General features: G+C 50.0%; 1 protein-coding gene across 2 annotated transcripts in view; it reads right to left on the minus strand.

Moving 5' to 3' along the window:
* LOC133352793 (homeobox protein Meis1-like) overlaps window positions 1-17934 on the minus strand; it is a 236557-nt gene that overhangs the window by 184820 nt on the left and 33803 nt on the right. For both annotated transcript variants that reach the window (XM_061568689.1, XM_061568690.1), the window contains exon 3: window positions 7557-7698. In XM_061568689.1, coding sequence (XP_061424673.1) covers window positions 7557-7698 — 142 coding nt within the window. The remainder of the gene's footprint in view (window positions 1-7556; window positions 7699-17934) is intronic.

Genomic DNA, 17934 nt, shown 5'->3' on the forward strand with positions numbered 1-17934 from the left:
CGCGAGTCAGAGCCATTCCCTGTACACCTTGGGGTGCAACAGGGATGTCCTCTGGCTCCCACATTATTTACATCTATTTTGACCATGTAGTTCGTGAAGCCTTCAATAGCTGTACCGGGTGAAATTTTTATTTGGTACAGATATAATGGGAGGCTGATCGATGACTGGGTGTGGTCAAGGGATGGCTCCCTATTGGTCAACCACGTTATGTATGCTGATGATTTGGTAATAGCTGCTCATTCAGAGGAGGAGTTGGAGACGCTGCTGCTGAAACTGGAGCGTGCCACTAAGAGGTGGGGCCTTACCATCAGCCCCACCAAAACTAAGCACCTGCCTGGGTATTTTGTAACATCGGACACTCCACTCCCACAACTCCCAATCGGTGATGGGGCAGTTGTGGAGAGAGTGGAGAGTTTCCCTTACCTGGGCAGTGTGCTCATGACTGGCTCCCGTTTAACAGCAGAGATCTCACTCCGAATCAGTCGAGCGGCAATATCTTTTCATGGGTTGCGTAATGCTGTGTGGAAGCTACCTGGTCTGTCGCTCCGCACGAAGCTTCAGGTCTTCTCGGCCACAATCATCCCCTCCCTTCTCTATGCTTGCGAAACGTGGACCCCCCTAATGGAGCATGTTTGACGGTTAGAGACATTTAGGCTGGCCTGCCTACGATCCATCTTGGGTTTAAGCAGGCTTTATTGTGTGAGGAGCTCACAAATCCTTAAAAGATCTGGGCAAAGTCCCATCGGTGAGCTCCTCCAGCACGAAAAAATGCGTTGGCTGGGCTATGTAGCCCGTATGCCCAGCCACCGCATGCCTAAACAGCTTTTGTTCGGCCGGATCGAGGGGGCTAAACGGGCGCGGCATGGGCTAGAGAAGAGATGGAGTGATGTGGTACAGGACGACGTGGAGCTGAGTGGACTTGCTGATGACTGGTACCAGCGGTGTCAAGATAGGCCTCTGTGGAGGAGGCTCGTGAAGGACGCTACTGGGCAGTTGGAGGCAGTCGCCCTCCAATAACAACGGAGGGCATAGGAGCGACGCTCGCAACAACGAGCGGAGCGCCGGATGGCTAAAGCACAGCAAGTTGGCACAGTAGGGGGCACAGGATGTGCATCAGCCAGTCATCTCAGTCATCTCAGTCAGTCGACCTGTGTCACCTGGGTCTGCCCCGTGACCTCCTGCCAGTGGGCATTCGACACTTGACGTGGCCTCAAGGTGCACATAGCCTGGCACAAGCGTCGTGGTGACGTCACCGCCACTTAGTGGCGAATGGCGGTTGTTGTTGTTGCTTTCTTTGCATCGGTGCATCGGCAAGTCACATCAGTCAGTCCACCTCATGAAACCTGCTGGATCTGCCCCGTGACCTCCTGCCGCCGGCGGGCGTTCGACAATTCACGTGGACTCGAGGTGCATGTAGCTTGGCACAAGCGCCGTGGTGCAGTCACCGCCGCTGAGTGGCAGCTGCTGCTGTCGTTGTTGTTGTTGTTGTTTTCGCGCGCATTGCGGCAAATTGAAACGTTGAGATTTTGTGCCGACTTCGAAGAAAGATGTCTCTTTTTTTTACTTAAAACCTTTGTGACTGCAGGAATTCATACTCTTTAGTTCTTTCGGTAAAGTCACGTAGATAGAATATAATAATAATAATAATAAATAATAAAAAGAATAAAAAGAATAAAACCACTAATGTAGACTGTAGCCTGGTTCTTAATCGGAGTGAGCGCACTGGCAGTCTATAATGTAGACTGTAGCCTGGTTCTTAACCTGTGTGAGCCTACTGGCAGTCTATAATGTAGACTGTAGCCTGGTTCTTAATCGGAGTGAGCCTACTGGCAGTCTATAATGTATAAAGATGGCTCTTCTCGTTATTTTGGCTGGGCTACGACATCGGACAAAGCCAACGAAGTTGCTGGCCGCATCATTTTTCACAACGAGAGAAACATACAACTCTGGCTGCTGTCGCCCCATGAGGCTGCGGTTGTAATAATTACGGTAATTACCGGCGACGGGTCGTGAGTCGAACGGTAAATGTTGCAGTGGGTTTACTCTCCAGCACTCCAGCCGGTTAGTGCTGAACTCAGTGGGCACGTTGTGTTTACGTGACAAACCTCACGAATTTGCTGTGTCGGGTGATGGCGGGCTTAACAACACATTTATATTCACGCGATCTAAGAGGCCGTCCATAAATGACGTCACGAGATTTTTGACCCCCCCCCTTTCGTCACACGGCGTCACAAAAAGTCAGACCCCCCCTCAAATATGGCGTCACAAAGCTCTGCCCCCCCCCCCCCAAATTTTTTTTTAACATGCTTCAAATCGCTTTAAACTATTGTCATTGTAATGCATATTTAATGTGGCGCTGCACTCTGATATTGTCGGAGAAAACATTTATTTAAAAGTCTATTTAATTTAGGAGAACGTGTTGTCTTTTTTATTTAAAGTTACTATTTTGATGTGACGTCACATTTTTCAAACATCGTCACAAATGTCTGACCCCCCCTCTACCCCCCAGGTGCGTGACGTCATTTATGGACGGCCCCTAACCCAAAAAATAACACCCCTCTCTATTATGGAGAAGCCTCCTGGTGGAGTGGAGTGTTTTGTTTGGCCGGTGGGCCCTCCCTTCAGAGCGGCGAGCAGGCACGGAGATTGGCCGGTAAACCCAACGGCGGTCTTGGTTCAAGTGGTTCACGTGCCCGACCCTGCTGACGTGACCCGGAAGGTGAAACGTCGGTCTCTGAGAATGTGCGCCCTTGAACGGATGCTGCTGGGAAATGAATGGGTCTGGAAAGCCGAGAGGCCGATGGACCCGGGCGGACTGTTTTTTGGTGTTTAGATGTGGAGACACTTCATATGCGGAGACGCTGAACGGGAATGGAACCAGTGATTGCACACAAATTGTCTGGGTAGCAACAGTGCTCGTGACCGGCCTACCCAGCTGCGCATATGTAATATAAAGTAATTACCCAGGTTATCCTCGTTAATGTGACATCACTGCAGTTCGAATACTGGCCCCACTTCAGAACAAGACAACGGTCACATGACACTTGAACAAATCACTTGATTTAAAAAAAAATGACTAAAAACAATGAACTGACGCAAAATAATAACACTTAGGGGAGTTTTGCCAGCTACCTCAGGTGGCTCGTGATGCCAGCTCTCAGATGAGTTTCGGGGTTGTCCGACGTTTCACACCAAGTGTGGGAAGCTTCTTGAGGAACTGGCGAATGCATGTGGCTACCGCTTGGCTTCATGTGAAGAAGCTCCTAGGGCCCGGAGCGAAATAGGCATCGTTCCCGAATAGCCGGTGGTGCAACCCAGAGGCAGAGCCACGAAAACCCTGGGTTTGAATCCAGGCAAGTGGAGCAAGTTTGCTGCACCAAAAAAAAAAACGAATACAAATTCGTATTTTCACTTCATTTCGCGTGGCCCTGCATTCGAGATGATAACTTACGTCCACGCAACTCAACGGAGGACGTGGCAGCGGGCCGCTCTTTAAGGACCTTGGAACAGGCACTGTCGATGTTGTTTTTGGTAAAGGAGGCCTCGCGAAGTGGTGTCCCCCTTTGGGGACGCGGCGAGTTGTTCCACTGACGTTCATTTCACTTCACGAGACGACGCCGACAGCACGGCGGCGAACTCGTCGTTCGTTGCTTTCGTGAGAATAAAACAGGTTAAAGGTGCAGCCCTGCAAATGCTTGCTCATGCTACCGTTGGCAGAAGAACTCCAGGGAGCTTCAGAGCGCACCTCAAAAGGGTGTTTGGTCTACTCTTCCACGCCGGCCAGATTTCTTAGAAGAGGTGGGAGTGCCCTCACTGGGAGTACCCACACTTTACCCCACTGCCGATCGACTGTGGTTCACCCTATCGTTACTGCCGGGTGGACAGAGGCAGAAGGAGATTTAAGAAACCAGCCCCATCGTTGCAACTGCAGTGCCGGGAGATCGAAGCGGCGCATCTGGATCGCATTTAGAGTATTTGGCTGCTATCAATTTCCACACAATAAGCCCCTTCGTTGAGCCATTATTTGTGGCCAAGTCGCTTCTGAAAAAGAGCTACATAGCTCAGTGGGCCTTAGCTAGTAAAATGAAAAGTTTCGTTTGGTTAATAGGACAGCGCGCTACCACCGCGCCACCGCTCCCCGTAATGTACATTAAAGGCCACCGCACATCCATGCAAGGGCAACGCCACACAACACGGTGCAATCGTCAGCCAGGAGAGTGACCAGAGGCAGGGTCCACTCAACGTGCTTGTAGAGTATTCGGCTGCTATTAATTTCCACGCGATAAGCCGCTTCGTTGGGCCATCATTTGTGATGGTCAGGTCGCTTCTGAAAAAGAGCTATACAGCTTAGTGGGTCTTACCCGGAAAAATAAAAAAATGTTTGCAAGTTTTAAACTTAGTTGGGTCGTAGGTCTACAATATTTGAATTGTGAGAGCATGGGATAATTTACCAGGATACACAGGAATCGTCGGGCTCTGCACTACAGAGGCCGGTTTAAACAAAACACTGTGCTGTGTAGCTCCACGTGGCGTATTATTATTATCATCATCATCATGCCATATAATTTTATTAGTGTGAGCGCCTGGGGAATTCTCGGATAATGCGTGCCGTGTGGTTGAGCTCGGTGTAATGTTGATACGGTAATATACAAATACACACCATACCCAAGGGTTATTACAGTCTGAACATTATTCTTATCATCTTGTATAAAGCCTTTTATTCCATAATGTCAATTTCTGCCAATATACATTTGAGTAATTACTATTGTTATTTTTTTTACATTCATCGAAATTTTTATTTTATTTTTTTGGCCTGGTAATTTATTTATTTCAGCTGACATCAGCAATGCCTGACCTACATTTTTTTGAATGCGTGCGGGGAGGGCGTTGATGGAGGCTTCACAAACGGGCATCCAGCACCCGCCTCCCATCGCTGCGCAAAACTGGTGAACCACAATTTGCACCGCGATGCATTTTCTGATGCACTTACTTTAGCAGATGCAGGCTACCCGCGCACATATGCACGCACGCGGACGCAAGCACACGGCCGCACGCACATGGACATATGCACATGGACACGCAAACAGACAGGCACACGAACGCACCCACGCAGACACGCACACGGATGCATGCACACAGATGCATGCACACGCATATGGATGCACGCATACGGACACGCACACAGACAGACACACGAAAAGCACACACGTGGACACGCACACGGACGCACACACACGTAGATGGCCAGGCTGAGCGACGTTAGCGGGAGCCGCCAAGGCCAGCAAGGCGCAAGATGTGGGTAGCGTGGGCAGTCACCGCGATAAATACAATCATCTCCGAAACTTCCGACGCTTTCAAAATGCATCAGCTACTCGTTTAAGGCTGAGCTGACCTAAGGGAAAATGTCTGGAACAGTGTTCAAATTCCACTTTCCAACGATGCTCTCTGCATAGCTGCGAACTGAACCCAGGTGGCTGGGGTCATCTCACCACGGCGTCGAGATGTTAGCTTCCTCACCTTGTATACAGGAGGTCGTGGGTTCGATCCTGACCCTGACACTTGGTATATATTTGGAGTTTGCGTGTTCTCCTGGTCCTACAGTTTTTCCCTCCACATTTAGAATTAACATGCGTTTAGATTACTTTGTCTGCTTTAAATTTCCATGCAATAAGCCACTTCGTTGAACTATCATTTGTGGCCAGGTCGCTTCTGAACGAGAGCTACATAGCTCAATTAGCCTTACCCTGTTTCGTTTACAGTTTGAGTTTAGTTTAAGAAGTAGCTTCTTACCATACGTTTGTATTGAAAAATATATATATTTTTAAGGAAAAAAATAGGAACGTGTCCTTTACAGGACAAGTATAATATGCACAAGTAACGAAGCGCTTTCTTTTACCTCGTAAAGTAAATAAAAATGTTGTTTACAGTTTTAAATACAAACGATAAATTGGTGTCTTGGGAGAGTCCCGCAATGGCTGCTCGGACGAGGAAGATCGGCGGCAGACTTTGGGCCAAGTACCGACGCAGCACTCGCGGGCGAAAAAACAAGAGGACTGGGACTTTCTTGAAAGTCCTCTCAAGACATTCTGAAAGTCCTCTTGAGAGCAAATTGCCAAAGGGACAGTCACGGAGGTCCTGCGAGAGAGCGCCCGTGGAGAAGCGGCGTCTCGCAATCCCAGCAACGAGACGCGCTCGCGGGCCAGTGATGCGACGCAACGGCAAGGGCCGTCATTCCATCCACGGCTTCTCCTGAGCGTAAAATCTACGTCGAGTTTAACACGTAGGCTTTCGCGACCAATATCATCCATAATAAAAGTTGTGTTGGGTTAGATTGCGTAAATATATACAAGTGTCGTTAAACCCGCCACCACCCCACACAGCCAATTAGTAAGGTTTGTCACGTAAACAGAACGTGCCGAATCGTTAACAAGTACAGCACACCGCTGTGTTGGAGAGCCAAGCCACGACATTTACAATTTTGTGGCTTTTTCTACAACACGCGTCGGGTGGTGGTGCGTTTAAGAACACTTTTATATATTTACGCGATCTCACCCAAAAAAAATCTCTATTGTGAAATCTACGTAGAGCGACCAGGTTCACGTCGCGAAGGATTTCTTTCAGAATTTGCCCCTATTTTTTTAATTTTCATCATTTTATTGTGGGGTGTTCTTGCTCTACGGCATCGTGATCACAACTGCACAGAGCATCGTTTCGCCAGATTCATCGCAGGCAATCAAACGAAGCAGTGAACGCCGCGCGCGCCGTTTATTGTATTTACCTTAATTCCCACTCTAATGAACGCGTTCAAGATAACGCGACGGTTAAACCCTCATTAAATTTTACTGCGAAAATCTGAAGAGAAGATACACTTTCACTAATCGGGAAACCTGGCATCTCTCGCTCCGTTATTGTCTCTCTGCGTTGTTTGTCCGCGTCTCGATGCGTGTGTCCGTGTCTGAGTGAGGCAGTGCATCCATCTCCCCTCTTAGACTGGCGTTGCTTTAGCGGCCACGGACAATGTGAAGAAAAAAGTATTTCTGGAACCGGTTAAAACCGGTAACCATATCCTTTTTGATGGAGGTGTTTTTCTAGATCAAAAATCCTATCCTTTAACTCTCATTCGGTTTACGATTTTCGTTTCGGTTAATGGTCATAAAAGTTAGCAGTGGACTCCGATTTCGTGTTCTGCCTCGGTTCGGCTCTCTGGTGCGTGAGTGTGGGGAGCGGTGGCATAACGGTTAGCGCGCTGCGCTGCGCTACGAACACGGCGACCCGAGTTCGATTCCGGCTAACGGCCAAAACCAATGACGATTATCTGAAGGGGTTCTAGGCCTCCCTTAGGTAGACTCAGCCTCAAATTTGTACCTGGTGCTGTGTGTAAAAAAACATCGCCACTAGGGAGACAAAGGCGGCCGGGCGTGGTGCTGGCCCCCCTCGTGTGCTGTTCCGGCCTTCATAGGCACTGCTCGCTAGCAGCACTTGCTCCAACGGTCTGTTAAGGCTATACGGGAGGGGGGAGATCTTTTGTCTTTGTGTGTGCGTGGAACGCCCCGCACCTGTTTGGCAAACACCGCGATGTCCTCGCTGAACGACGCCGATGAGCAGACGTCCCCGCCGGCGATGCCGGGCTCCCTGGGCGTGCACGTGGCCAGCTCGCACTTCTCAAACACGAGCGCCAGCAGGGGGAAGAGCGGGTGTCTGCGATCAAGCGGCCCGCGGGACACACGGAGCCGAAGAGAAGAGGGGGGGGGGAGAGACGCACGCGACGATCCCTCGTTATAGCCTCCATCACCACCCACTGCTTCGGCACAGTGCTGTGGACGCACCCCTTGCTGGTCAGGGGCTGCTGCCGAGCCATCGGCCTGGGTGCGCACGCTCCGTTGAGCTGTCTCGGTGTCTCCGATTCACCTGTCGGCAAATCATCTGACGATGTCGCTGTGTGAAGCACTGCTATGACGAGAGAGCGTCACCTTGTCAGGCTCCCGCTTTTCATTTGAACGTGGGTGCCGCCAAGGTACCGTTGGTGCGAAGGCCGGCGTGGTGACCACCTGCGAAAAGCTGGCACGGGCAAGAGTGTGGTCAGCACCACGCCCGGCCGCCGTGATTTATCCTCTGCTGATGTTTCCACACCGAGGCGAGGCCGAGGGCCGGTTTGGATCATCGCCACTACTGCTGACCGTGAGCGGGAATTGACCCCGTGTGGCTCCGGGTTCACTACGCCACTACACCCCCACACGCACAACCCTCACCTACGCGTACTGACACGGTCATCATTGTTCATACAAGCACAAAGAAACACAGCCATGCTTTCACACACACGCGCGCGCGTACCTAACGCTGACACATCTAAGCAGAGCCGAGGGGCAAATCGGCACTCCTGATGGCCCTTGAGTGAGCAGTAAACATTTACCAGGGCAGACGATTCCACTGGGGGAACTACTTTCCTACCACGGTGAAGTCGGCCTCGCTCACGAAATCTCACCCCCCCCCCCCCCGGCGCGTCACTCCGCCATGCGTGATAGTTCCCGAGCCAACGACCGTGCAAGGGCCATGATGCTCCAGTTTCAATACATATTCAGATTCTGATGGTCGTGATTATGGTCTTCGAAAGAGGGTGCTCTCCTCGAAGCCTGGGCATCTCAAGAGCGTCTTTACACCGCATCTCATCTGAACACATTTCAAAGGGTATCCCCATTGGCAGCTGTCTCTGTGGGTACACGGTTACCCACAGACTCTCGGCCTCTGCAAGCGAGCATTTAGTCTACCAGTGATGACTGCGATGTACGATTCTCAATTCCAGTGAATGTGCGGTTCGTTTTAATGTCCGGGCATTGTACAGTATCTAAAACAAAATGTAACATGCTGGAAATGTTTTCAAAAAAAATAAATGTTGGCCGTCGCCGGCACGCGGTGTGGTCGCGAATCCGCCGCAGATGAATGTCGAATTGGAGCCCTTTAGAGACCTCTCCCGTTGTTAAATCAGCAGCCAGACAATAAATGCACCCCTGATTACATCTGGTCTAAACATTACGAGAGCCCCCTTTGCCACCATTACGACATTGCGCCGTAGAGCTCTGGGTTTTATTGGATGATTCAGGGCTCGGTTTAAAAAAAAAAAACTTCAGCTGACTTTTTTTATAGAAATGTGTTTTTTATAGCATTTTTCATTCTTTACAAACGCGCACACGCGTGCACACGTGCACAGAGGCATTGTATAATGCCAGTTCATTTACTGTTAGCAAGCGCTTATTCAGGCTACACAATGGGGTGGTACAGCCAGTATTACCTTTGTATGTTCCGTGGAGATGCTGACACACTCACATGCTGCACGAGCAATGTTTTAATTGTTGAGTTTACCTAGGGGAGGCTCAGGTCTGCTTCACATAGCCACTAGGGATGCCAAGACCAGAGATCGAACCCATGCTACTGCTGCCCACATCTTGCAAATTGTGCGAAATTGAGACTGCGAGCCACGCCCTGACAGAGCATCGTCGTCGTCGCAAACTTCACAGCGACTGCAAACCCACACAGAGATATAAAAACTTCCACTGTTGGGTTCCAGTATTTGACAGACAGGTCCATGACATGATGTTTATTCCACACCCGGTCGTCTTTGTCTCCCCAGTGCCGATGATTACACACCGCACCAGGCACTCATACAAGGCTCTGTCGACCCACAGGAGGCCCAGGACCCTCTCAAATATTCCCCGCCACCGTTAGTGGTCGTCAGAGGAAATCGAACTCGGGTCGCCACGGTGGTCAGATGTTAACTACCTCGCCTGGTATACAAGAGGTTGTGGATTCGATCCCGACCCTGACGCTTGGATATTTGGACTTTGCATGTCTTTCTCCCCGTGGTTGCGTGGATTTGTATCCGGGGTTTGCCCTCCACATTTATATTCAACGTGCAGTATAAGAGCATTTGGCTGCAATGAACTTCCACACGATAAGCCACTTCGTGAAGCTATCATTTGTGGCCAGGTCGCTTCTGAAGAATAGCTACATAGCTCAGTGGGGCCTTACCTGGTAAAATAACAAACCATATTTTAGTTCGGCTCATGACGCAGCCGCACTAATCACCACCGTGCCACCGCTTCCCCTACAATGGACGTGAAAGGCCACCGCACATCGACGCACGGGCAACGCCACACGAACGCTGTTGACGCGGTGCGATCGCCAGCCAGGAGGGTGCCCAGAGGTGGGGTCATCCATTGCAGTGGCTACTACAAAGTTCACGTGGTGGTGGTGAACATAACGCGCGGCAGCTCTTGTCTTACTTTCATTTACCGGAGAGCGCCTTGACTAAGGCAGTGTTAGCAATTTGTGCAGCGGTACAGCGTGATGATATGAGATGGGTTGCCGAGAAGGATGGCAGTGCGTGATGAATATAACGACGAAGGGTGAAATAAACGATGATAAAGCGGCAGTGAGTGGTCGATGACGGATGGTTATGGAAGTTGCGAAGAGGGATGGAGTTCGTGATGGGGGGAGGGAGAGGTAAGGGGAGTTGGGGTAATCGAGGGAAAGCAAGTGAATGTTTTGGGGGGGAAGAACGAAAAATAGACAGTGAGGCCGATTGTTTGACGTGTATGAATGTTGAACTTCTTTCGCACCGTACGTAGCCAACCGTGAAGGGGCAGGTCCAGTGCGAGGGGTGCCAGAAGTGAATGGTGATTGGACACAGGGAGGACGGTGGGGGGGGGCAGAGACGGCTGTGATTGTGAACGCAGAGGGGCGAGAAGGAGCGTGGAGGCGAGATGATGATGCGCTGGGGCGAACCCACGGAGAGGTTTGTCGACGAGGCTGAGGAATTCGCAAAGGCAGCGATGGTAGCAGACGGCAAGCCAGCGTGGCAGGACGAGCAGAGGCAATGTTTGGCGGTGGTGGGGGAGACTGAAGATGATCCGGGCAGCGGTATTCGGCATTTGTTGGCCAGGGATTTGTTTTTTTGTATATTGGTGCTGCTTGGCATAGTGGCCGTCCATAAATGACGTCACGCGATTTTGGACGATTTTGGACCCCCCCCCTCCTTCGTCACACGCCGTCACAAAAAGTCAGATCCCCCCTCAAATAAGACGTCACAAAGCTCTGCCCCCCCCCCCCCCCAAGTATAAAACATGCTTCAAATCGCTTTAAACTATTGTCATTGCAGTGCGTATTTAATGGGCCGCTGCACTCTGATGTTGTACGAGAAAACATTTATTAAAAAGTCTATTTAATTAAGTAGAACGTTTCGATTTAAAGCTTTCGTGACTGTAGGGATTCATCTTCTTGGTTCTTTCGGTAAAGTCACATAGAAGGGAAATAATAAAAACATAATAAAATAATTCTCACGACGTTTCGGCCACAACGCAAGCAGCCGTCCTCAGGTGAAGACCAGGTCTGTCGGGGAGACAGCGTCTGAAAATTCATGGGTGAGTGAGCAGTTGAGTAAGTGGATGAGTGATAAAGTGAGTGGCTGTGGTGTTGGGACCTGCAGTGTGGTGGTTGAACACAGTGTGGATTAGTGGAGACAGAAAGTCCTTGGCAGCAGAGTGGTTTATATTCGGATGTAACACCTCACGAAACGATCTTTAAAAAAAGAAAGACATTAGGCTATGACGAATGACAACTTCTCCCTTAGAGGTACCCGTCAATACACCTTCACACGCAACATGCATACAAACATTGCAAGCTTTCGTTGACAAATAAACCGGTCACATACTAAGTGTTGTGCATGTACGTGTTTAAGAACGCGCGCGTGCGTGCACGTGTTCATCATTGAGCACACTGTATGTAAAACCTCGTGTCACAGTCACTGAGCAAACTCGACCTGAAGATGTTTCTCTCGCCAAGCACACGACAGATAGGCGGGGGCGATAAAGTCTCGAGAAACGAGGCACGCGTCAAACGCGCCCGATGGTAAATCCATACGAGAATTAGCGCCCTTAGTGACTCGCCGTAAGGCAAGGGCTTCGGTCGACTTAGAGGAAAATCAATTCCACCCCTCACGACACCGCGTTCCAAGTGCCCCGCGCACAGATAAAACAGACCGGATTGACAAGTACTGCGCTTGTAAGTTACACTTCTTTGTCAATCAACGGCTGAGCGAATGAAGGACTTCGGGGCCGTCCCCTTTCCTGCGCCACGTCGGCCACGGGAGGTCGTTTGACCATACTTCACCACGCAGGTCAGTGCGGGTTGGTGAAGGGGGTGGGTGCCCAGCAGGGGCGGAGTAGTAACGACATCATCATACCTGTCAACCCCCTATCAGTGCCCTGCCTTATTACAGACCGACTCAGACCTTGTTGGTCACCCCGTGCCTCTTAAAAATCTCAACGTTCATCCTACAAAGTCCCATCACAAGGGAGAAACACAGACAAATAGACACAAACCCTTTTTCTTTGCCCGTATTGAAACAGCTGTACGCCGTGTAAACCGTATGGTTTGATAGCTATGCATTATCAGCTCGGGGGGGGGTGCCCCTCCAAGATTTGATGTCTGGCACGGTCGCACTTGGAGGCTATAGAATCTCGCGGCTCCTCTTGCCCTAATCACGGCGTCGTTCTACGGTCCCGCAAAATACAGCCACCGGACAGCTCTGCTTGCCGACCTGGCTACACTCCAACAACACGGACACGGCAAAACAAACATGCGATGCGCAATTCTGCGGAGGCCAAACGTTGCTTCTCCAATAACTTAAAATTAAAACGTGGGACGTAAATGAAAGCATTTTTATTTTAAAAAATATATGAACTGCGCTTTAATAAGTGTTTATTCTATTTATTTTTGTACACTGTGGTTGAAACCATATCTCGTGGTGGCTGTCCAAGGTGGGGCTCCAACTCGTAGCTTTGTCCACCAAGTGCCCAGGGACCGGTTCGGATGTCACTCGCCACCGACGTTAGCTGTGGCCGGGGGAATTGTAACCCTGGCTGCCAGCTTCGCATTGCAGTGCGCAAACGTTCTCCCGATGCAAGGGAGTCTCAGGTGGCTCGCCGTCTCATCGCCTCGGGGTACACGCGGTGACACGACCCACGCGTAAAGGAGCCCGGGCCCCTCGTGTTGTACATCAAACACCGGACACAACCGTCGGGCTCCCGTTGCTTTACAAACCTTGCGTCCCCGTCTATATAAACCCACACCCCACGCGCGCCCAAAGCTCACGACGAATGAGCCAAGACAATTTGTTCATTTGCTCTCGACAAGCAAACGTGACCTCGAGTTGCTTGCATCCCCCCCGCCCCCCCGCTCGTAGACGAGCATCCGCCGTGTGGCTTGGGCCACCAGCTGCTGGCGTGGTTGTTGATGCTGCCCGATGCAAACGGGGGACTTGCTCTACCGGAGCGATGTTTTGTAGCTCGGGGTTCGACGAACGTGCCTAGGTAGGGGGCTCGAAGTGCCAAACTACAAACGTCCAAACTGTGTGTATGTAAACTCTTTAGTTCTTTCGGTAAAGTCACGCAGGTATAAAAAAAAACATTTATTTGTATTTATATTTTTTATTTTATTTATTTTTTATTTTATTTTATACCTACGTGACTTTACCGAAAGAACTAAAGAGTATGGATCATTGCAGTCACGAAAACTTAAATCTAGATTGTGTGCATGTCCTCTACGCTGAACTTATCTCGCGCCGTACGTAGACAACCGTGCGTGGTTGAAATTGTATTTGTGCTTTTAAGCATACTTGTGGCACGGGGTTGGACTCTTTGGGCCGATTCGATTTTAAGTAAAATTTTCTTATAAGGAAAACAAACTAAACAAAAAAAAGCAGGAAGATATTGGATACACAGACTCTTTTTTTACCGAATATAACACGGCATAGCACTCAACAAGTACCCTATTTTTAAAAAATAGAAATCCCATTAATTTGCCAAATATTACCACGACACCCTCTGTGAATGTCTCCATAACTACGCAGGCCTCTCCTGCACCCATCACTCCTGCATCTGACCTCGTCTATCAACACCGATCCTCCTACATTTCCCTACAAGGACTCGTTCTTTCTCTCAAGATATCCTGTGCCATGGTGGAACACAGGCTCCAACCCTCTTCTCAGATCTACCACTTGCCAGACCATTGTCTGTGTCTCCAACACCTCCTTCCCCTAACGGTCTCACAAATTCCCCGCACATCCAAGCTCAATGTTAGCCAATTTCGTTGTTCAATGCTGGCTCTAGCTGATAGCAATGGGATGGATACCCAATAGCATTCATTAAAGAGGCCACAACCCTGCTGATGATCCTTGGTGACATGAAGCCAAAATACGACTGGGACATCATAAATCCGAAACAGCGATTAATTTGAATGACATTTTATTTCAACTATTATACAAAGCCAACTGGCAGCTGGATTAATTGATTTTTTTATCATTGGATTACAAGTTATGGAAAACCACGTGGGTTCGTTTTTTTTCTTATTTCACGACAGGTCATTGTTAAACGTGGGATGTGAGGTTTTTGCACGAAATGAATCGAGGTAAAGATCACGGGCTTCGTCCCGTCACCCGTCGTATTGGCACACGATCCACTCTCCCAGGCTGCTTCTCTGCACAAGAATGTGGAGCCAACGTCGGAACATCGGAGTCGTTCGTCTCGCTGCGAGCCTGGCTCGGCTGAGAGCGGGCAAACCGACGGGCTCGTGGCTACGCAGCAACCGCAGACCATCACGGCGGAAGAGCGCCGTTGTTATGGGGGGAGAACTCGCCCCGAGTTGTAAACACAGTGTGGCGAACAGGCCCCGGACCGGCCATAGCGCAGCAGTCCATAGGGCAAAATTCCCGGTGGGCTGGCCCATTCCGCGGGCCGGTGGGGAAGGTCTGTGTGCGGAAATTGCACAATTAATTAACATATTTTATTACCTCTGATGTGTACGCGTCATTGCTTAGTTACACTCTCAGTCGGCGTTAAGTCCCCATATTCAGCAGCCCCCAAAGATTCTTCCTCACCATCCACCCATTTGTGTTTCTTTGGACCCAGCTCCGAAATTGGCCAAGGAGATCGCACGGCCAAATCACGCCAACACGTCGTCACACCGCAACATCTTAGCTACTTAGTACAACACAAGTTTGTCATCGCACAACAACCATTGAACAAAAATTACAATAAAAAAAATTGCCCATAGCCCGAATTTGGGCCGGTGTGTTTACAAAACGCCTGGACCGATGTTTGTTATGCCAATCCCTGTCACTGGTGACAGAGTCGCTCGTCCCAGCAGCAGCCCACGTGTTGGGTGGGGACACGGCAGGCGCTGGGCCCGATAGGCCGCTGGGCCGGAGAATTCCACGTGCACAGAGTAACGGGAACGCCGGCCCCATCGCTCGCCAGGTTAAAGCCAGGGTGAGTGGGGGGGGGGGAGGTTTGCAGGCCACGCTGTGGGGTCACAAGGGGCAGACAACTTTGGGAACACGCTGGCTAGTTCGGCATTGTGATCACAATTAAGTTGGCATACATTCGGATGTTAGTCATAGTTAATGGGCAAGTCGACACCAATAACAACCGGTGTATAATTGCCATGTAGACGGCTCTTAGTTTTACCAGCTTAGCCAATCCGTGCTCTCAGCTAATCTGTTCATATTACCCTGACGACGACCGCTTGTGTTGCGATCAAAACTTCGTGATTTGTTTTATTTTATTTCTAACTACGTGACTTTACCGGAAAAACCAAAGAGTATGAATTCCTGCAGTGACGAAAGCTTCAAATCAAGATTAATACAATACAGTTCATAGCCCGATGTACGTCTCCACATGTTACGTCGTTTCGCAAGTACGTCGTCACTTTCTTATTAACGCCGCAACTACCGGATGTGCGTCTCAGCCTTTGTCCCCACCTACCACTGCACACGAACTACCCTGCAACGTCCCGCATAATGTTTTTTTTACTGTACTGCAGAGTACAATAGATTATTTACGTACAGTATTTCGGTGATTTGGAGAAAAAAAATCGCTTTGATTGACGTTTCGATATTTGTCGTCGCGCCTTTCAGGAACGCATCCTCGACGTAAACCGGGGTGTGTATGTGTGTTGCCAATTGCTCTTGTTGGTCTTCCTCACACCACTGCCGTCTCTCATAACAATGCCACGTAATCTTAGCCTGCACATTGTACTCAGGCTCGTTCGTATCGTCTCCTCGCGGGTGGCTACGTACGGTGCGAAAGAAGTTCAACAAACATATGTAGTAGGTTCTAATCAGGCTCACACCAAAACTGGGAGGCAACACGTTTCATTCTCTAACACAACCAACACTATTCAACGTTTCAAGGTTACCTATGTATATTTCGAGCGACTTTGTACATTACAGGTTAACTACATAAGGTGGTGGCCACCGTTCCTAACCACTTGAACGGAATCACTATATGGTTGAACCAGAACAGCCGACACGCCGTCGTGTCGTCGCGTACGGAGACTGAAGAGCGACGATGGAAGAGGACGACTTCTTTCCCGGGTTGAACAGCCACGCTCCCTCTCGGGGCTCGGCTTCTATCTCCTGTGACGTCACCGGGCTCCGCCCCTGGTCACGCCCCCTTCTCGATCCTTCTCGAAGAGTCTGGGTCCACATCACGTGGCCCGCTCACCCCCTTCTGGGGGCCCCCGTGCCCCCCCGTCCGGTCACGTGCTCTCGCGAGTTCACCCAGACTGTCATGTCCTGACCCGACCTCCGTGACTTCCGGAATCTGCCGTCTAGGGAGCCCTTGTGTATAGTACACCCACTGTCGCCATAGAACGGCCCATTTATGTCGTTATACATACATACACGTGCAGTCGTAATCATTGTCATCCTTGTGTTCCCGCGTGTTTAATCTGCCTCGTCTCGTGCGTATTGTTTATCTTTTGTTCTGTCCCGTTTCTACAGTTGCGTTCACGTCGCGAGCTGCAATATAACATTCGCATGTCATTTGCGCACTTTGTCAACAACCCATTCCCAACAACGTGCACGACTCGATACTTGTAACTTGAAGGCAATAACTGATGAGGTCAACGTACTTTTAAAGGGTAACATTCTAGTGTTGCTAACAAGATGTTTTGCTCACGAAACGGTGCTGACATTGGCCCTTAACCCCCCCAAGACAGACCAATCTGTATCGTTCATCTCACCATGTTTAAACGCATACCTGTTAACCCCTTATCAGTGCCTACCTTATTACAGACCAATTCAGAACTTATTGGCCACCCCCGTGCCCATATACATCGCAACGTTCATCCTACAAAGTCCCATCACAAGGAAGAAACACAAACAAATAGACCAGAAAAATGTTGCCCGTATTGAAACGGCTGTACGCCGTATGGACCTGAAAACTCAATTTCTCTGCACAAGAATGCGGAGTAAACCGTATGGGTTGACACGGTATGTTAACGTGAAACTGTTCATTACCCGGCACGGCCCATCAATTGGGGCTCGATCGGAGATCACAGCGGAGAGTCGCGGGGCTGCTCAAGATGAGGTTATAGGCACCATGTCTGAACTTTACTTCCAACTTAGGGGCGACATTAACAAGCAAGCAGCTCCAGGCATTGCACTGGGGAGCGGTAAACCCAGCGACCCGGGTTCGATTCCCGCTCACGGCCAACAACACCAGTGAAAATTTTCTGAACCAGACCTGGAACTCCCCTAGTTAGACTCAGCCTAAAATGAAGACTCGGTGCGGTGCATAAACATCCCCCACCCCCTTGCGTGCCGTTTCCAGCCTTGACATTATTAGTGCTACTCGCGAACAGCAGCGCTTGCTCCGACTGCATGTTAAGGCTGCATGGGGGATCTTTGTATTTGCAACGTCGAGCTTGAGAGTACAATAATCCCAGAGACGACCACAACAGCGTCTACTACACTCGGGATAGGAGTCGTCGTGCCGCGCTACGCCCCAAACAAAACGAAGCTGACCAATGCAGTGTCCAGACTTGGCCTCTTGGCCTGAACCGGCACTTATCGGCTCAGAATAAAATCGCATCCCATTC

The sequence above is a fragment of the Lethenteron reissneri genome, chromosome 41 (assembly GCF_015708825.2).
Source record: "Lethenteron reissneri isolate LAM-NWPU_2019-01 chromosome 41, ASM1570882v1, whole genome shotgun sequence".
NCBI classification, from domain to species: Eukaryota; Metazoa; Chordata; class Hyperoartia; order Petromyzontiformes; family Petromyzontidae; genus Lethenteron; species Lethenteron reissneri.